Raw genomic sequence first — 21,256 nt, forward strand, 5'->3', positions numbered from 1 at the left:
TAGAAAGAAGTAAAGAGATACCAGGGAGGCACAAATTCAGATAAAAAAGTCTAATTGGGAGCACAGGCAGGAGATGAGATAGTAAAGGGTTTAGGGTGGGAAAGCCAAGAAGAGAGTTGGACAGAGCGGACAGTGATGACACCACATTGAGGTAGTTGTGCAAGTGCCCATTTCATGGCTCTGAAGACCGCTATAGGAGTTGGAAGGCCGATTTTGAAAAGCACCTTCTTTAATTGGGTTAATTATTTAGATTGCCATATGTGAAGATATTTTTGTCTAAATTTCATTCAGGCATCTATTATCTGTTTGGAGTTGTTTTCATTTGTAAGTGATCAGGGAAAAATACCTCCACCCCCCCCCCCCCACCCCCCAAAAAAAAAGAAGGGTGGCTCCTCTTATTGGGTGAAGGTTGGGGAGCAGTCTCTGGCCCTGGTGGGGCTCTGAGCCCTTCCCTCCCCTGCTGGCCAGTCCCTGGTAGGGCTTTTGTCTCACTCTGAGCTGCTTGATGTAACAGGAGTGCTTTGTCTATTCCTTCAAACCCACGCTAATGTTCCACTTGTGCTTGCCTTTGAATTTCCTCCCCACACTCTTGTTTTACCTCCTTACATGTGCCTCAGAATTGCATAGGCTGTCCTCCTACTGCATTATGATGCAAAAATTATGCCTGACTTCTCAGCTTGTATCTGGGCTCAAGTTTGGGTAAATTGGCAAGATCTGCATTAATTTTCTCCACCTTCATTTTTTACTGTTGCTTCTTTTGTGCCTTATTGTATTTTCCTACTTTTTATTTCTGAACCTGTTGTCTCTGGTATCATTCACTTTCCTTTCCAGTAAGTTGTTTTCAATTTCATATTCCTTTAATTAAGTTCTATTATTTTTCTCAACTAGAAGCTCTTCAAGGGCAGGAAACAATTTTGGCTCAGTTTCCTGAGTTTAGTAAATATTTTATATTTTGGAGAGAGGAGGGTAAATTCTAACTAAAGAAAATTATGTGACAGTGGTGTAAAAACAGTTGCACTGTGTTTTGTTTCCAGCCTAATAAGATGGGCTGCCTCTAAAAATTTATAGACTATTCAAGTATATACTAGTTTAAAAATAATTGGGTTTCTAATCCATTTTATGATATTTTAAATAAGATGTGTTTTATGGCTGACTCCTGTTCCAGTTATTCAGTTGTCTCCATCTTAGCTGCTGGGAATATTTCAGACTTTTTTTTTTGCCGCCCCAGCCCTCCAGCCTTTTCTGCTCCCTGTGCTGGTCAGAATCCAGCTTCTCACCCACCCCCTGATGATGCTGAGCAGCAGGCTGCATTCCTGTTGGCGTGCTCTGGGGACACTCTACCTGCATCTTTGCCTCCGGTGAACATGTACGACCTTTTTGAAGCTTTGCAGGTAACTGTTGGGTCCTTAAAGTTCACCTAGATTTACGGATAGGTTAAAAGATTCTTCAAACCCGCAAATTTGTTCACTAGCTTTTTTCTACTTCTTGGCTTTTTTGTTTTTCAGTTTTTATTGTTATTAAAGCCATTAATACTAGCCTCATTTTCAAATCCTGGGCCTAGGTGTCTTTGCTAATTCACTTTCCCCCTCTACTCTCCACCCTCATTACCCAATAAAAGAAAGAAAAAAGAAGGGAAAAGTCCTCTTGTTCCCCTTATTCCCATTTCAGACTCTTGCGACTTTCTTGTTTGCTTGTTAATCTGATTTGGGGTTCATTAGGTTCTGACTTTTAAAGTTTATAGGTTTTGTCTGTTGTGTGAGTACTTTGTTGATATAAACCTAGTTTTTACTTTATATGTTGGAAAAATAAGTATACTGAAGTATAACTGGAGAATGCTGATTTTTAAATCACAGGTTCACAGGGAAGTAATCCCTACACATACTGTGTATGCACTCAACATCGAAAGGATTATCATGAAACTGTGGCATCCAAATCATGAAGAGTTGCAGCAAGACAAGGTTCACCGCCAGCGCTTGGCAGCTAAAGAGGGACTTTTACTCTGCTGAATTAGGATTTGAGGGGGTGGGGCCCTCAGCAAATTAGTTATGAGAATAGAATGCTTTTGGGTCCACATTTCAAGGCTGAAGTGAATAGTGTATATATAACCTTTCCTATGGAAATATGACATGAGTACATTTTGTGTTGCTACTGTGAAGCCATTAATATAAACCTGACTTTGATAATTACTCCTGTGTGTTTGTGTATGTGTATGTGTATCATTTCAATTATGGGAACAGGAACTGATGGAGTTCTGTGCCCAGGATGGAGATGTTTAGGCATCTGAGTCTTAGTATCCTATGGTCTGCATGTGAGGTAGATGATATCCTAGAAAAAGGAAGCTGTGATAACTTAGTCTTCATGAATAGTGGGACATACATGTGTTCAGTGATATCATAGATCTGTATCTGGCAAGTCTAAAATTTCTGCCTTTCTCCTAAAGAACTCTGCTGTTGCATTTTTGGCTGAAATAACCAACACAGTGTTAAAAATCAGATAGCTCCTTTAGTGATCAGTCTCATTTTTAACAACTATAGGTAGCCCCCTAAAAATTCATCATAACTACAGAAAATATGACCTGATAGTGATATGTTAATAGACAAAAAAATCCTTTCTTTGCATTAAAAACCAAAATCAAAACAAACAAAACTCATGGAATGCAATTAATTAACCTTATAAAATGTCTCCCTTAACTCAAGTTTATTTTATAGAGTTAATATTCTCAGACTTTGGCAGGTTCATCTATTAATTATTCCTATAGAATATGTTTTAAGAAGTCCATACAAACAAACTGGATTTGTGCTTGGTAACTCCCCTATTCCTATGAAATACCTATTTTCTACTCTTCCAAGTCATAAAGTGAAAATAATTTACATTTGGCAGTGTTACTTTTGCCAATTTTTCCTTTAGAGAAATGTTGCTCTTAAGAAGTAGGGTTGGTGCATAAATTAGAAGGTACAGTTGGGTTTGTGTAGGTCTAATTAATGTATGTTATAGATATATATATATGGTTCATATTATCTGGATTTGTGTATTTGATTTTGTACGTTAAATGTGACAAATAAACCTTTTGGGAGAAAACTGTTTTTGTTTTTTTTTTTTTAAAGTAAATATGTAAGGAATACTACTGCCTTCTACAGAATCATGAAAAGCCCTGCTTTAAGAGATCTTGGCAGGGACTTTTCAGAAGAATGTAATAGATGAGAAACATTAAAAAGCAGGTTCCAATAAAGATATGCCATTTCTTCCTCTTATGATATGAGATTAAGACTAAAAAGAAAAAATAAAATCTTGCTTTCAGTTTTTGGCCTAAGTAGAGTTGTAGGCAAAATAATACTAAAAACATTTTAGGGTTTGGAAAATATGAACCACTTGAACACCTGGACCCTGATGCTGCCTGGGATTATCTGTTAGATTTCCTGAGTTCGTAGATGGAGAAGCAGCCAGGAGCCTCGGTCATGTCTTGCTGCCCAGTGCAACGGCAGGTTTCCTAGTGGTCTGTGCAGCACAAGAGGAAACTGCCAACAAAGGAAAATGCCTACTACCCTTTAGGACTTGGCCTGAATCCTAACAGTCACCGATTCTGGGAAGGTTTAGTAGGACCACAGGACACTAGAGGACTCCTTTTGCCTCGTATATTTCAGGTCTACACTCTAAACATGTATCTGCTTTCCATGCCGTTTTCCTCATTTTCTAAAGTGGGGAGATGGGGTTGAGGGCAGGACAGGAAGGTAGAAAGAGAATAAGACTGAGGAGGACTTTAAAGAGAGCCCCTGAAAGAGACAAACTTCCCTGTTTATCCCACCAAATGCCGGCTCTAACTCCACACCATTGCCAACTGCAGAATTCTAACACAACCTCTTCTATAATTAGATTCTTAAAAAATCTTGAACGAAGCATCACTCAAGAAACATCATTTAGAGAAAATGTTTCATTGAAGAAAAAAAGCAGTTAGAAACCAGATCATTTCAGGTTTAGAATAAAGCTTATTTTTCTTGCAGGAATTTCAGTAATGCATTTTTTAAGCTAGAGGTCTATCACTGTAAAATGTTTGATTAAGGGCTTACTTTACCAGGCAATGACGGCTGGCTTAAGTACACATTCTTAACACCTAAGCACAAAAATCTCACTCCCCCCCCCCATTGCCTGAAGTAATTAGGATGTTCCTGATCAGATTTCAAAACTTGTCTCCTAAATGATTGCTCTACCTTGACCATAAATGCCTGTGTCCTATCATGTCTTTGATTCATAGGACATCCCAGATGCCTCCAGGATGTGCAGTAAGGTTACAGATGCTTGGTTTGCTGCTTACAAATTGGTTCAGCGTTTAATTCTGATGGCTTAAAAAGGAGAAATAAAACAAGTGTCTAGATTATTCTTCAAGTAGATTACTATTCATTCGATTCTGTCTGTGGGCATGGTAAACTGTCAAAACTAGTTTTACTAATAAAGTATACAGTAAAGGGGCCTATAGGTTTATCCTGCTTTCATTTTAAAAGAAATTTATGAAAATCAGGATAAAGTTCCCTTTTCCATCCATCAGTGTGTTAGCATGTTTTCCTTCATTTTAAATTAATAAAATTTTATGGGTTTCTTTCATGTGACTTTGTAATGGACCACCCCCCCCCCCCCGAGAGTATCCAAAACATGAATCATTGAGGAAAAAAGCTATTTATGCAACCCCTGATCCTTTAAAAACCACACATCATTTTTCTTCTCTTTGTCTTCAAAGACACCAACATTACTTATACTGCCATTTCACAAACAGCCATTTTTGTTTTTTTGATAAGGGTGTAACGTAAGTACCAAACTGAAGGAGAATAAAATGTAGACAATAGATTGAAAAGTGACTTTCACAGTGCCAGCAGGTAAATAAATAAAATCAACACAGCCTATTTCTTTATTATCAAAGTTTATTGTTGGGGTCAGTTTCTATCTACTGGGGGTACAACTATTTTCTTAATGTGTGCTATAGTTGCAACTCGAGGGTAATAGCTAGTCTGCAAAACAGTTGTACTGGTGCTCTGTTAGGCATAGATCATAAATAAGTGGAAGAATGAGCCCAGAGAAAAATTGACAGCAGAGTCATTACTCTAGGAAAGTTCCAGTGCTAGGTAATCTGTAAGGCATCATCTATCAGCTGATGAGACTCAAGGAGTTGGTGGTGGAATGAACAGGAGTTAAGCCCATTTTCTACTCTTCTTGGCAAGGTAACAGTGGCCCTGATGCAGAAACCTTAAATTCAGTCTTTGAAAAACCTTTTAAGCTCCCAAAGCAAATGAAATAGGACATAAAGAGGAAAGGACCAGGAACTAGGTCAGTGGAGAATAAATTAAATAGAATTAGAGGGAATGGAAACTTCAGGAATGGAAAGTAGCTGCTGGGTTTAGATGCCATCTGAGATGACAAAATAGCACAGGTAAAAGCAAATGAGAAACAATTCAAATATTGAAAGTTACTCAGACACTAGAAGTTATATGAAAAGGAATTCAGGTGCCAGAGGTTAAGTGAAATTTCCTCCCTTGGGGAAAAACTGGTTTTAAAAAATTTAGAAAGGTAAATCTCTAACAGGGAAATAAGTACCTGAGTAGAAATAGGTGTTTCAAGATGCCAAGAACGGTTTATGATATACAGGTGATACAAGTCTACAGGAAGGAGCAGTGGTTATGGTACCTTGTTCTCCAGAATTGATATTGGAATGAAATTTCTAGCAATGGCTTTTTCTATGAGGTTCTGGCATATTTTGTAGCACAGATAGCTCTGAAGGAATGTTTTCATAACATCTGACTTATGTGGGAATGCAAATTACTATACTGTAAAAATTCAATGACCCCCTCAATCTATTCCTGCAGGAAAGAAAAGATGTCCTGGAACAGCTGTGGCTAAAGGGCTATGCCCTCCCACCACCCTTGAGACAAAACTATTAAAGTAACAAAACAAGTATCAGATGAGTCAGTGGGTTTTGTACCCAGTAGACAGCAGATAATTTATGGTGACTTCTGCAGGCAGCCTGAGAAACAGAAGAGTTTATGTACTAAATACTGCCTTATCATTAAATATAATAATAACGAAAAAAAATAGGGCACTTAAACAAGACCCCAAAAGTCTAGCTGCCAACCAGTTTGGGAAGATAAATAAAACAGCATAGTTTATTTTAACCTGTATCTTCCACACTAACCCAGTTTGTCTATAGAAAAGCCATTTGCTGGCACCAGGCCAGTGTGTCTTAATTTTGCTGTTATCATTAGCATCTCATTTTTCCTAAAGAGGAAACGTGTAACTAGTAGGTGTACATTAAGTGACCCAACAGTTCTACAAAGTCTTCTCTTTAGTGTTGACCTGTGTGGGGACAGGTCCTACTCTGGGATGCATTTTCAAAGGCAGAATAAAACTTTTACTTGAGGTTTCTCCACAGAAAGGACACTGGTAGTGCTGTACCCAGATGAGTCTTGTCAGTGTTGAGCAAACGGTCTCTTCTCCAGGAAATACTTTTGTTCATTCATATTTACAGGTCTCTTTTCATGAACACATGGAGTGATGTCCACAACGAGAAATGGGGCAGAAGCAGTTTTTTTTCTAGTCATGTCTCTGATTAAGTGTCCAAAACTTTCCTGACCCCTCACGGACGTGGGAGGGGTCGGGCTGTCCCAGGACTGGACGTACAGACTGCCACCAGGAGCACCATGGCCTCTTCCTGCTGTTCTCTGTGCATCCACACTGCCAGGAATCATCTTCGTGAGGATTTTCCTCCCCAACTCTTTCAATCACAGTTCCATTTGCTGGAAAACTGAAAGAATCTATGTGTGAATTAATCCTTATATTTTGGATATCTCGTAACTTTTAGCAAACACAAGTCCATCACTCTCTTAGGTCAGGTTTCTAAATAGATGAGACGGGGTGGTTTTGTGACCCTCTCTCTCCACCTGAATCTCCTGCTCACCACAAACTCCTAGCTCCTTCTGTCACTTCCTGAGCTCCAAAAAGGGCAGCTGTAAGGAACCATGGCAGTCAGGAAGAGTTAATGCTCGTGAATGAGAGCACACATAAATGCTGTTCATGCCACGTTCATAGCTGCCACTTAGCTTTGAGTCCACACCCTTCCCTCTCTTCTCCCATCCGTTTTTGACCAGAACCCCTGGGTAGCAAATAGCTTAGAAAATTAAAACACAAAAACATCATCTAGTAAAAGTAAAGTGAGAGGATGAAAGCTCACTGCAATTCAGTTTGATAGCCAATGGAAGCAGTGTAATAGCCAACAGAAAGGGAGGATAAATTCAAAAGGTTAAAGAATGGGGGAGATTAAAAAAAAATAATAAAGCAATTTTGGTGATTTTGAATGCAGTGGCAAGAACTTCTTGCTCTTGTAATTCGAGGGATCTCAGAAATTACACTGGGGTTCAGTGATATGAATAAAATTTGATTGGGCAGGGAAGGGGATACAAATCACTCTTCAACACACAGATGTACTTAACAGCTTTAAGTGGTGGAGAAGAAAAAAATATCAAGATGGTTTCAGGTGCTCTATAAAAAGAAGGAATGCTCACTTCCTTCACATCAAACTCTGTTTGGAGGAATTAATTAATTGACAGCTAAAGAAATGAAAATAAGACAGCAAAATGAGTTGCTCTTCAAGCACGTTTTCCCTGCAGTATGTGGTCATTTTCCTCTTTCATGGTGGAGTGGGGTGGGCTTATTTCAATTGTGTTGTCTTGGTTGCCCCTCAATCCCCATTTCTTTTTAAAGCTGCTTCTCTTCTATACTCAACTCTGGAAATCCCACGCCTGTTGTCCTCGGCCCTCAAACTATTTACTGCAGTCCTAGATATGCACCCCATTTTCTTTTTTGGGTACAAAGATTCAATTTTTTGGTGCAAAAATGTCTGTCTCTCTTCAGACATCTGCTGACTGTAAGAAATTATTTTAACTGCCCACTCTATGTGGAAATCATTGTGAAAATAAGATGATGTTTTAAATCACTTTTGAATGCCTGGGGAAAAGCAAGCAGCAGCTATTGCTTTGATTTTCCTGGTAGGTATACTGTAGGGTGCACCCTAGACTGAGAACCTGAGGCCTGGAAGACACCTCACTGGAGGCACACTCAGTGCTCTCGCCATGCTGCAACCCCACCAGGCCAGTGAGAGCAAGTACAACTGTTCCAAAGGTATCAGGTACACAGAATGGCCAAGTTATAAGGGTCAGCACAATTTATAAGGGTCAGAAAAAAGCTTTTCAGATAAAACTTTCTGCTAAATGAGTAATGTCAGACTATGCACCTTCAGGCCCAAATATTTTATTTCAACATAAGCTCTCAGACTAAATTTTCTGGTGACTCTGTGTTCATTTTACTTATTATACACATGCTCCTATGTCCAAATTGCATACAAAGTAAATCAAGCAATGAAAGTTTCACTTGAAGGAGAAAACGTTGACGGTCTGTTACCTACACTGCTGTACCACAGGCTGTAAGAGAACTTGAAAAGGAAGAAAAATAACTGAAAGAGAGAAACTCTTTGTAGACCCCAATGTATCAGTGAGTGAAGGCACTGAGTATTTATTCTCATTGGTTACCTGAACTTTTCCTTCAGTTGCTCTCAGTCAAGCTTTCAGTGTCACTTTCTTTTGGGGGTTCCCCTCCTCCTGGCAACTCACTCTCGATTTCCCACAGGACATCGTCTTCATCTTCCAGGTTGCTGGAGATGTGGCACTTCCTGAACCCTTGGACAATGGATTCACTTGAGATGCTATTCCACGCGACCATGACCCATTCCAGAAAGAGGCCAAGGGGTGGCTTCTTGGCATTTCCCGTTGGGCTCAGTGCCAGGTTCCCAGCCAGAAGCCAGTTGGAGTACTGGGCCCGCACACTGTCATTCAGTGGTTTGTACACCACCACATCCAACACCTGGAGCTGTGAGGTCAGGCCCCCTGGGATGATAACCATGTCAGTGTTCATGCTTTCCATGGAGCTCTTCACAGAGTCAGTGGCGTGGCCCCGGAAGCCATTTAAGATCAGCATCCCTCGCTGCTTGGGCACCGCACCAGTCCTCCGTCGCCACACCACTTCCAACCAGTCCTGCATTAAGTCCTCAGTCATCCATCCATATCGGTGGCAGCGGATTTCCATCCCACTGGGGAACTTCCCAGGGGGGATGTATGTTCCCCTCAAAATGATATATGGAGGTAATTTCTTCCCGTCAGCCAAGACACCAAGCATTGCTGTGATTTTTAGTTTTTCCCTGCCTGGTGTCTTAACCAAGACAGGCTTTTCCCCCTGGTTGTCAACAGTCACCCGTGACGGCACCTCTAAACAAATTGGAGTCTCATCTGCATTTCCCATCTGAGCCACCTCATAGTCATGTGCCCTTCGCAGAGCCAGGACACTCCGCTGGTAAGTGACAAGTTTCTCGGTCAGGTCTTCAGGCAGGTGCTGGGGCATGGGCACTTTATGCCTCAAAGACAAGTCATACCTCCTCATCATTCTTCGACACCAACCCAAGCTTGCTTTGAATCCTTTCTCTGGAATGTTCATTTCCTGGGCAATCTCGAGAGCTTTCATCTGCATTGCCTCTCTGGTGATAGGGTCCCCTTTGGCCTGCATGTACCTGACATATTCGGCCACACGCTGGTCCACCAGAGCAAACCTCCCATTCTTTGGGCCACGGAATGCCCGCCGCATGGCGTGGGCATTCTGGAGCTGTGGCTTCACTTTGCGCCAGTCTCGGACATTTTTTTCCAATACTCCGAACTGCTTGGCAGCCTGACAGTTGTTGGTGCTCTCGGCATATTCCACCACCATTAACTTGAACCCAGCATCATAGCTGCGGCGCATGCCCCGGCTGAACTGAAATTTTGCAGCAATATCGTCAGCCGAGAGATCATAGCCTGGGAAGCCCATGGCCATGTAGAAGGGGTACCCCTCACTCCACTCGGGCAGCTCTGTGATGTCCCGAGGCAGGCGGAGGCCAAAGCTGTCAAGATGCTGAGGCTGAGAAAACTGGGAGGTGGCGTTCATTGGGCCTGCCCAATCTGGAGGCTTCACATCAGACTCTTCGTTTTCTGGGAGGCAGAGAGGGAAGGACAAACATAATGCCAGTAAGCAAAATGACTTGTGGTTTATTCTGATTTTTGGACTCAAGTCCAAGAATACCTTAATCCTGGTTCATCAAAAGTAATAACTTTAATAACATAACACTTTCTAAGTCTTTAACCATGTGCCAATTTATATGTATTACCACATTTAACTGTGTGTATCCTTATTCTTTCTTTGAAAGGAAGATAAAAGTGGAAAAGCTGGGAATTGAACACAGGCACCAGGCTTGGCCCAAATAATAATTTGGGGGCCACGTTTAGATGAAAATAATTTTTATGTCACTGAGAAGGCAAATATAAACCCACAATACCATATAATATTACAGAGATTTAGCTGCATCAAGGGTTATTGAATCATATCGCCTGAACCAAGAAAATTCCCTACAGCAAAAACGGTACTTAGCAAAATTATGCTTATAAAGTAGAAAACTGGTCTTGTATACCAGTGTTAGAACTAGATTTCAGGGTATATTAATGTTTGGAAGGTGGTCACAGAAATTAAATATGATTTGGGGAATGTACCGTATTCCATCAAAACAAAGATGGCATCAATTGTAAGAAACACCATTATGTACCAAAGAAAAATGCCACTGATTAAATGTGCACACTCCTCGGGTAGGCACGTTCACCCATAATGTGTGCTAGACCCACTGCTTTACTTCTTCCACAAACAAGGCCGCACATGTCATCAATTTTAAGAGGCATTCTCAATTTCAGAGATGTTAAAATGGTGGGGGGATATATGCCTTAAAATCAGTGAAATATGGCACTTAAAATTTTCCTACAGAGGGAAGGCAAATGAAATCATTCTGTCTGCATAGAAGCTATGCTGTATTTATCCAACTACTACCCTACTAACAATTTTTCTTGATAAAGGACTATGTGTGTCTCACACATGTTTGTTCAAATGTATACTGAGTGTGACGGAAAGGCTGAAAGTGTGCTTCATCATCCTATTCCTTATTTTGCAGAGGTGTGTGGCACACTCCTCGGGTAGGCACGTTCACCCATAATGTGTGCTAGACCCAATGCTTTACTTCTTCTGCAAACAAGGTAGCACATCAAGTCTTATTACCCACAGTTTACAGACGAAGATAAAGGCTCAGAGCAGGGAAAGAAGCTACCTAAGCTAACAGGGTTAGCACTGGAAGAAAGGAGATTCTAAAACTCCAAAGTCCATAATCTTTCTGCCTTTCCACCTGCCTCCCTCTTAAAGGCCCCAGAGAATGGTCGTGGAAACTTGAAATCCAGCTTCTTGATGCTTCCACTTGGGTGGATGCAGAACTGGTTCAATCGCATTACCTGTGAAGGCTCCCCCCTGGAGCTGCCACTCGTCACAATTCTGAGACTCTTCCTCCCCTTCCAGCCGAGTGATCACGTCTGGCTTGGGGAATGGGAATTCTGGTTTTCAGGAAATAAAACAGGTAAAGACTGTGTGTTACTGTCCTGGAGCACCGCCAAAATAAGCCCTTTATGATACTTAAGGAACTCCTCCCATACCCGTGACTACCACATCCTCTCAATATGGGGATTTGTGAAAGACGGGGAAAAGGGCCAGGGATACTGAAGAGAAAAAATAGGTACGTCCAGGGGAATTTAAAGATCTCTGCTAATGAGGGCGGTACTAACAAGAAGAAGAAAGAACTGCATTTAGCAGGGAAGTGGAGGTAGCAGTTGATCTAATGAACACTTTGGTATCTGTATGTGCAAACTGGGAATCCTTCTAAATGTACACAATCTGATAGGATGGATGATACCAACGTTGGGAAGAGAGTAAGGATTCTTTGGGGGTATGACCTCAAGTTCCTGAGGCTGACATAACACTGAAGCCTCCTAAGGAGGCTCGTGAACCACAGACAAGGATCTATGTGACATTTCGTAGGTTACTTTTTTTTTTTTTTTAATGTGAATGTGGTTCTGAGCAGTGGCAAAAGTTGCTGAGTACAGAGGATGCAATATTTATATCCTGCCTAAATCAAAAATAGGAGATCCAACATGAACAGGCATTGAGGGAATGGACTCCAAATTCAGGAGAGAAGAATGTTTGGAAATACCAGAGAACAGAGACACAAAAGCAATTCTCTGGGCTCAGAGCTTCCAGGAGACAAAGGAAAACAAAGCTTTACCCAGGGACAGGACAGTCTCATAATTCATCCTCATGACTTCCCGGTAGAGGGCCTTTTGGTGCTCCGTCAAAACTTCCCACTCCTCATCGGAAAAATATATGGCCACCTCATCAAATAGGGCCGGTACCTGGAACAGTGAACAGGCCTTTCTCAACGACTAGCAGGCACATGTAGACACAAACTCACAGAACTGGCAGGACCTTAGAGACAACCTGGCACCCTCTTCATCTCACAGGTAAGTAAGGGGCCTCGACCAGGTGGTCTGCACACACTCCCACATTAACCAGAGGCAAAGCGAGGACAAGAGCACAGACTCTACCACAGCAGGCTGCCACCCCCTCAGTTCACAGGTAAGGAAAGCAGCATCTTGGGAAGAAACCTCCCGACCACAGACTGGCCAATAGGGCAGAGGGGCACTGGGCATCTTATCCTCAAACCAAGAGAGTCCACAGCCTCACCTGACTCCAGAAATGAAAATAAACCACACTTGATGCAATGCCCTGTGGAAGTTCCCCCACTAACACACTCACCCCAACCCTGCCCACACCCCCATTCAAAGACCCCCAGTTCAAGAGATTGGCTTTGGTTTGTAAATTTGAATAGGATTACTGGTCTTCATGGGATCTCTGTGGTTTTCCAAGGCACTAGTCTCCATTTCCAGGGGGCACTAACCCTAGTATTTGAACTGGAATCCAGAGCCACCCAGGGAGGAACTAGTGAGAAAAGGGGCTCTACTTAGTCTTTCCAATCAATAAGAGCACAAGGAGAGAAGGGTTAATTAGAGCTTAAATTGATGGAATGATACCAAACCAAACTAGTTTGCTTTGATGCCTATACCTGACTGGCAGGAGCCCTAAGGATGTTCTCTTTCTTGCAGAGAAGACCGCTTGAGTCCCCTTTCCCTCACTTTCTGCACCCCTTCCCCATTTCTCACCCCCAATGGAAGGAGGTTCCTCAGTAGCTCCAGGCAGCTGAGCCCCTCACACCAACTCCCTCCTGTTTATTAAACTCTTTTCTTTTTTAAGAGACTTTATTTTTTAGAGCAGTTTTAAGTTTACAGAAAAATTGTGTAGAAAGTACTGTGTTCCCATATTCTCCCTCTCTCCCTCTGAGCTTCTATTATTAACATCTTCCAGCAGACAGTTACTATTAACCAAAGTCCACAGTTCACATTAGGGTTCCCTCCTTGTGTTGTCAAGTTCTATGGCTTTTGACAAATGCGTAGTATCGTTTGTTCACCATTACAGTATTATACAGAGTAGTTCCACTGCCCTAAAAATGCACTGTGTTCCACCTATTCATCCCTCACCCCCACCTGCTCCCCATCCCTGGCAACACCGGATCTTTACACTGTCTCTACAGTTTTACATTTTCCAGAATGTCATATACTTGGAACCAGACCGGCTTCTTTCACTTAAGCAATATGCATTTAAGGTCCCTCCATTTCTTATGTAGCTTGATAGCTCATTTCTTTTTTACTTACAATGGTTTGTCCATCGTATGGATGTACCATGGTTTGTTTTTCTGTTCACCTACTGAAGGACATCTTCCGACTTCTGGCCATTTTGAATAAAGGTGCTATAAACCTTTGTGTGCAGATTTGTGTTTTCTTCTGTCGATCAGTACAAATACTACTCCAAAGTTCATCACATTTAGTGGTAAGCAATCATTGGGCAGCTCATTCCAGGCTGGTTACTTTGTATTTCCACTTTCAAAGTTAGTTCCCCAAACAGAATCTAGGATTATGGTTATCCTGAGGTTTGAAAATGATCCTAAGTCTACACAGCCTGCAGCACCTCTTCAGGTGTCAGGCTATCAATTAATTAGATAAAGGGGCCTTTCTTCCTTCCCCAAATTCCACACACTCCCCCTTCCTCCTCATTCCCATAAAATCTTACACTTAAGGAGCACTTACTTGGGCTTTATTTCTTTCAACAACCCTGTGGAGGAATAGGGATACACCCATTTGATCAAGGAGGAAATGGGCTCAGAAAGACTAAGTTTCTAGTCCTGTGTCACACAGCCAATAAATAGCAGGACTGAGACTGGACCTACGCTGTCTGACTCGAAGGCTCCTGTCCTTATCCTGAGAGCAAAGTGGCGTCCCTGGGTGACCGACCCTCAATTCTCCCCCAGCCCCATGCTCCAGCTACACTCAACTGCTTGCATTTCCTGAACAAACGAGGCTCTGATGCCTCCGGGTCTCTTTATACTTCTCCCTCGGACTCGGAGGCTCTTTGCCTGCCTAACACCCACCTGTCCTCCAAGTCTCAGCTCAGCGTCCTTTTCCCCTAGGAAGCACGCCTCATCCTGGGCTGTGTGCCCACCTCCACATCCTCAGACAAGCTGGGCTGAACACTCCGGTGACACTTATCACACCACTTTATTCTTTTTGTTTACTTGTCTGCTTCCTCAACTAGAAAATAAGCTTGTAGAGGAAGAACTTACACTTACTTAGTTTTGTTTCCTTATACCTAGCTAGGACACTTCCTGTAGAAAGTAGTCACTTTAGAGTAAGTTTCTGAATATACCACCTAAGCAAATATCTCTGGATTTGGAACAGTTTCAAATAATCATTAAAGGTTACTAGTCACAAAACCAGGCCTACTCTTTGGAGTAAGAATGGACAAGAATCCTTAAATGTAAATGCTAGGAAAGAAAGGGTGGTTTGGTCTCTAGCTTTCCGCAGACTTCATCAACCTGGAAAGCCAGTCAGCCCTGGAATTTTCTACCCCACCTCCTTTCCCAATTCCCAGGCTTTTAAACAATTCTCCCTTTGGCCCTGACTCTCCCTAGAAAGTTCCAGATCTAGGCCACACCTATTATAGTCCCTCTCCCTTTTCTGATAAAACTGGATGCAGGTCTGGATATGCCCGTCATTTCTGAGGGGTCATCAGTACTTTGCAAGGTAACACATCCTGGCTGGTAAAACACCTAACAGGAGCCCTGAAATTCTGAGAAGGCTGGAAGCTGGTGCAGGAGTCATTTCCTCATATTCATGACTGAGCCACAGAAGATCTTCAAACAAGCCCTCATTATGCTTCAGAGGCACACAATGCAGCAGCTTAGAAATTGTCCTCACAGCAACTCTCTGTGTGAACTGACCAAGCCTTCAGCCAGGCCCTGCTCCACAGAAGCCTTTTATTTGGCTGAGCACAGCAGAAGGTAAACAGGATCAGCTTGTGTTCAATCCCCAGACACTCTTTCTTGGCCTTGCAGGTAGGTGCCTCAATCCCCGCCCTCCTCCCCTTTCCTGAGAAGATCAAAGACTCTCCGCCAGGTGTTCTTCCTTTAGTTTGTATGCACTGCCTCGCTCTGCCCAGGAAGTTGGCATTCCAATGCTTATCTTGAAGAGTAACCTGCAAAGAGTGCTTACATGTCACACAGCTTCACCAAAGCTTCACAACCACTCAGCGAGGATGGCACGGATCTCAGGGAGAAACTGTGCACCGATGGAGTACCTGCTACCTTGCAGGCATCGTGGAGGGCCCTCCCTCATGCACATTTCAATATATTATCTCACTGAATCCTTTAAATAACCTAGGCATATGGGGATTATTACCCCATTTCTATGAATAAGGAAACAGAGTGGTTTAGTAACTTGCCCAAAGTCACAAAGCTAGAATGGCTCTAAAGACTGTGCTCTCTCACCAGGCCACTTAGACCTTAGCATGGTGGCTGTGGAGAACTTCAGGCTTCCCTTAGAAAGATGAGCTGTGGGTTTATCCCTCAGAACTATTAAGGAGCATGCTCCCACCCCTCAGCACAGCACACCATGTCCTCCTGATGGCCCTGGCTCACAGCCCGGCCTACTTGTCCCACCTTATCTCCTTCTACCTGCTGCGTGCAGTTCAGGTTCTAGCTACGTGAGCTGCTCCTAATTCTGTACATAAGTTTCATTCTCCAGTGCTTTTGCTTGTGCTGTCCTCTCTGCCTGGAATGAAAACACCCTCCCTTCCCTTGGGTAATTCTTTATGACTGAGACTCAGTTTGAAGCCTTAGTTTATACTCAGTTTGAAGTACAGTTTTCCTTTTTATACTTGAAATTGTATTTCTACTCCAATTCTGTGGCATTTTATTCTAATAAATAGTATGGTTCTTAAGTTTGACAGGCTTTTATTGTTCTCTTTAAAAGAATTCTCTACAATCAAAATACATATTTTAAAAATTGACTCAATTATTTTCTCAACCTCAGCACTGCTGACATTCTTTGCCGGAAGGACTGTCCCGTGCATTGCAGGATGTTCAGCAGCATCCCTGGCCTCTACCAGTGGATGCCAGTAGGATTCCCGTCCTCCTCCCAAGTCCTGACAACCAAAAAATGCCTCCAGATATTGCCAAATGTCCCCCTGGGGGGCAAAATTGCCCTTGGTTGAGAACATTGCTCTAGAAGAGGTCCACGCTCGCCTTCTCCAGGAGTCCTTGCCAGCTCTCCAGCCTGAGTGAGACCTCCCTCCTCTAAGCTGCCATCCCTTCCCGAGCCAACCTCCACCACTGCACTTTGCACAGTCTGCTATTAATTATCTGTCTACTTCCCTGTCTTCTGCGAGAGGCTAGGAACTCCACAAGGGTGGGGTTCTTGACTTGGTAACACCTAGCACCGTGCTCGGCAGCCTCAGTAGCTGTGGCTTGGATGGTAACAGCAGTTATGGCCTGTGCCCAGGGGCCAGAAATGCTAAATCCCTGGCCCCACCAAGCAGCCAGTCCTGCAGCAACTCTGGTTGCTTCTTGCCCAGTCCAACCATGGTCCTTGGTCTTGACCTTGCTCTTTTCTTACTGCTGCAACACACTCAGATGTCCACTTGACTGAACAAGTTTTCCAAGGATCTCTACTCCATCCAGATATACTAAGTTGCTTGGCCACTTAGCTTCAAAGTGTTGGGTTTCTACTGCTTTGAGGTCTTGCTCCAGATGACATGGGACTGACTCCTTCCCTCCAAGGCCTCTTTGGCTGAGGGGGTCAGAACTGGGGAGGACGACAGTGTGAACAAAGAACACTGAAGAGACAAAGGCAGAGCAGTCTCTGTGCTGCTGAGCCCTGTGCTGTTTTTTAACTGAGGTAAAATGCACTACTTTTAAGGGTATAGCTCAGGAGGCTTTACTTTTTATAACAAATGCCACAGGGGTATACCCTCGGGGTAAAACAGATACCCCTTCTGCATCCTAGTTCCCTCATCTGGGAGGGGGCCCGGATGATTTCGTTCCATGAATATGGACTTCTCTTTAGAAATAAAGGATATTGGCTATACTGATACTATTCATACACAATGGAAAACTAAGCAGAGAAAAGAAATGTCAATTTGTTGCTTATTTAAAATGCTTATCATTCAAGCCCAACTGCAATGAAGTCCAGTAACTACTATGAATGACTTCAACTGTAACTATAAATATCTATTGCATTCTGTTATACTCTTTTCTTTGGGTCTGCTAAATCCCTGTATTCCTGCTGCCTAGCCTCCCAAGCCCTCAATCCAGACGCAGTTGGAAATGCAGCTCCCCCATGTGAATTATTAATAGGAGGTGCTCACACAGAATCAACTGGCCCAGCCTCATGAAGCTCTCCACATGGCAGTTCAATGCCCCAAGTCTTATCTAAAACAGTTCCCTACACACAGTAGTCAGCAAACGATCATCTGGTGCCTACAATGCCTGGTGTTGCGCAGGACATACAGAAATGAACCAGAGAAACAAGGTCTCAGCCTCCTGGACTTCTAACTGAAAGATTAAGAGCTACATGTCTGGAGGGACCATTCTCATAACTAGCTCTCTGCATTCTTTGTGCTGCCTTTTAAAGCCCTGGGACTGTTTTCTCAGAAATGCAAATACACCAGGCTGGGCTATTTTTGCTCCCCATGAAATCCTGAGGAGGAGACCTCAAACAAGGCTGGCTCCCAGGCTGGCTCCTCACCTCTGTGAGTGGACCCCACACTTTCTTACTTACCCATCCTCCCTCTGAGCAGATTCGCACTTTTTGCATATCCGTGTGCGCATCCTCCAGTTCCCGGCTCTGAATTTCTTCTTCCTCTTCCTCTTCCTTCAGGGTCAAAGTGAGAGGGAAGGTTGTGGACTCCATCTCTGCAAGGAAGATTCAGTTCAGAAAATCTGGGTGTCAGTATGAGCTCTTCAAAGCATGTGATGGGGAGAGGCTCAGCTGCACACAAAGCCCTTTAGCCCCACATATACTTCAGCCTGGATGGTAGAAAGGGAATAGTGGCCAGAAGAAGAAGGGCTTTAGGGACAACACCAGGAAGTTCAGGTACATATTTGAGTATGATAAGAGGGGCAGTGGGCAGATAGTATATCTAGCTGCCTTCAAATATTTACAAAGCTATCTGTGAAAGAGAGACCAGACTGGTTCTGTACAGACCTAAAGAGCAGAACTGAGGCCCATGGGTAAACATGCCTAGAAGTGATAAAACAGTGCATGAAAAGGCAGAACTTTCTCACAGCCAATAATGCCCAAACCTGAAGTCTGCTGCAGGAGAGAAGTGTTCATTTCCTGTCAATGAAGGTATTTGAATCCAGATTGGACTGGGTTGTTACCATAGGCGAGTGAAGCACGGGGAGGGTGGTTAGCCCAGAATATCCATCACCTGGATTTTCCAGGACCGTTCCAAATTAAAATGTTCTGTCCATGAACCAGTTCAGAAAATAAAGTCATTCTGCCTTAAGAGCCTTTCCAAGCCTGGGGGTCAGTGGCATAGAGTCAGGTGTATGCCTGGATGCACAAGAGAGTGCAGGTATCTGCCGATGGCCAGACCCAGGACCCATCACGACCGCGAAAGGACACCTTGCCTCTGGGCCGCAAATTCTCTCTTCTCGGGGCTTGCAGGGTAATACAAAGGGCTACGCTCCGGCCCTCTAGGGGCGCGGGGTAATTTCTAGGTGAGGAGTGAGTGTGTATCTTGTGGGCCGCATTCTCGGGGGGGGGGGGGGCGTCCAAAGAAAACATCCCTCGGGAGTTCGGTCCGCTTCTTCCATATTTCCAAGAAACGAACGAACGCTGCAGGCATGGGTCTGGAGCGGGCGGGGCAGGGTTCAGACACCCTGGAGCTGTGGCTCGAACTTGGCCGCGATCTCCTCCGCCGGCTTCCGGGCAGGAGATGGCAGAGGGTAACGCGCCGAGGCCAAGGTGCCTGTTAAGAGGTGCCCGCAGCGAGGGCAGCCACCCGCCCACCAGTTCGCTCCCCGGTGCCCCGCCCGCCGCCGCGCCCCCAGGAGCGTCTGGATTTCTCCAGCCATCTTGCCCCATTTCCCTTTCTCCGCGACCCCGCGCCGGAGCGCTCCAGCCTCCCCCGCCCGGCCCGGCCCGCCTCCCCGCCAGGCCCCCTCCCAGTCCCCCGCGCACCTGCGGGCCGCGAAAGCCGGCGCTGCCTCCCTCCACCCGCGGGCCCGCAACAAAGGCGGCGGCGGCGGCTGCAGCTGCAGCCTTGGCGCCCCCGCCCCCACCGCGGCCGAGCCGCCCAGCGCCCAGGGGAGGGGCCACGCCGCCCCCGCCCCGCCCCCGTCCCCCCGCGCCGCGCGCCGCCCGCGCGCACTCACCGCCCGGACGAGCCGCCGGGGCCGCCGGGTGGGGGCTCCGAAGACTCCGGCCCGGCTGTCAGAACGCCATCCTTTCCGCCTCTCCAGCTTCCCGTGCGCACGGCCCCTCGGGAGGGAGCGAGGGAGGACACGTGGTGGGAGGAGGGAGGGTCCGGCCTGGAGCTGAGGGTGTTGGGAGGCGAGGGGAGGAGCGCGGCTGATGTCAGCAGGCCTCTGCGGCGCCGAGGTCGGCCCCCCGCGAGCTCCCGGAGCCTCCTCCCGGCATGGCTTCCGGCCGGTCCGCGCGGCGCCCTCTTCCCAGGCTGCGAGGCGTCCCCTCACCGGCTTCTGAGAATGCGGCGCAGACTTCGACAGCCGTGCCTTCTGCCGCGGGCTCCAGTGTAGTCCGCTTCGGATGCACGGTTTGACTTCTGCGTGGATGAGGCAGGAGAAACCCGGATTTATTTCTTTAGCTGAGTTTAACGTGGGCTTGCACTTCCATGTGCCTGTTAGCGTTCACCGTTGGTTTGCGTTTGTGTGGATGACCGATCGAGGCATTCGCGCCGTGCTTCAAGGAATGTTAGGAAGACAAGACAAACAGTGAGGGGGTTGAGGTACGGGGGTGACAGAGGGTAGGGGAATGAGGAAGGGTACAGAATCATTTTGGCACAATGTTCATACTCTGGCAGATAGAACTTCGTTGGTTATATACATAGAGAAGGAACTTAAAGATTTTTGTGGTTCCTGTTAAAGCTTGATAAAAGAAAAACTTTTCATGCAGCTTAGGATCTCACCACTTTATAGAGTGAATCATGAATCAGGTTGCATCAGAAAGTAGACGAGAGCTCCAGGGAGGGGGTGGAAAGGAGAAGCTCATATAGGGCGAATGCAGAAGCAAGTGAAGAAATGTTCGGATTGGCTGACATTAAGTTTCCATTTTATTTAGGGAGACCTCTTGTATAGTGGGGAGCATGGGGTTCCTTAGGAGTGAGGAAGTTAGCTGATGATAACTAATGAGGTGTATTTAAATTTGGTTTTCTGGGCAAGCTGAGCATTTACAGGAAATAAAACTAGTTTAGGTTTTTGATTTTTGTTAACGTGGGTCTTAGCATGGGCATCTCCATGTTTAGCCTACTAGATTTTATTTATCATTCCGAATGTAATCCCATGGACGAAGTAAGTGTATAAAAGGATGTTTTATCTTCAAGATGTTCAAGGGAGTTGTTTACTTGTATTGTGGACAATACAGCAGAAGTGACTGGAGAAGCCCTGAAGCCTTTCTCACTTCAGAAACAGTTTTCTTGGTTTGGATTTTTTTTTGGGAATTTTCAGGCTGTACCTGAGACCTGAGTACTGCTGGGAAAGATCTCCTGCAACTTTTTGTAGTCAGTGAACAGGAGGCATTCCTATTTATTTAGATGTGAATTTTATTTCCTCTAACTTGGAGAGGCCACTGTGGCTGCACTCCTAATACATAAAATATGGTGTGACAAACACATCTTTGAGGTGTAATTAGGGCTGACAACC

General features: G+C 44.6%; 2 protein-coding genes across 5 annotated transcripts in view; one reads left to right on the top strand and one right to left on the bottom strand.

The window, feature by feature from the left end:
• The window catches only part of TADA1 (transcriptional adaptor 1), a 22,135-nt gene extending 19,949 nt beyond the window's left edge, over positions 1–2,186 (top strand). The window contains exons 7-8 of the mRNA XM_037825446.1: positions 1,229–1,391; positions 1,854–2,186. Of these exons, the coding sequence (XP_037681374.1) occupies positions 1,229–1,391; positions 1,854–2,006 (316 nt within the window). The 3' untranslated portion in view covers positions 2,007–2,186. The remainder of the gene's footprint in view (positions 1–1,228; positions 1,392–1,853) is intronic.
• The window catches only part of POGK (pogo transposable element derived with KRAB domain), a 21,749-nt gene extending 1,872 nt beyond the window's left edge, over positions 1–19,877 (bottom strand). The window contains exons 1-6 of one of the 4 annotated variants that reach the window (XM_037825444.1): positions 19,751–19,877; positions 18,150–18,283; positions 12,209–12,335; positions 11,385–11,483; positions 8,565–10,049; positions 4,893–6,784 (exon numbers count right to left, since the gene is read on the bottom strand). In XM_037825444.1, the coding sequence (XP_037681372.1) occupies positions 8,578–10,049; positions 11,385–11,483; positions 12,209–12,335; positions 18,150–18,281 (1,830 nt within the window). In that variant the 5' untranslated portion in view covers positions 18,282–18,283; positions 19,751–19,877 and the 3' untranslated portion in view covers positions 4,893–6,784; positions 8,565–8,577. Of the gene's footprint in view, positions 1–4,892; positions 6,785–8,564; positions 10,050–11,384; positions 11,484–12,208; positions 12,336–18,149; positions 18,284–18,673; positions 19,344–19,556; positions 19,669–19,750 lie in introns of those variants that run through there. The other 3 variants (XM_037825445.1, XM_037825442.1, XM_037825443.1) reach the window with 3 other exon arrangements.
• Positions 19,878–21,256: the final 1,379 nt, after the last annotated feature.

This window comes from Choloepus didactylus, chromosome 2 (assembly GCF_015220235.1).
Source record: "Choloepus didactylus isolate mChoDid1 chromosome 2, mChoDid1.pri, whole genome shotgun sequence".
NCBI classification, from domain to species: Eukaryota; Metazoa; Chordata; class Mammalia; order Pilosa; family Megalonychidae; genus Choloepus; species Choloepus didactylus.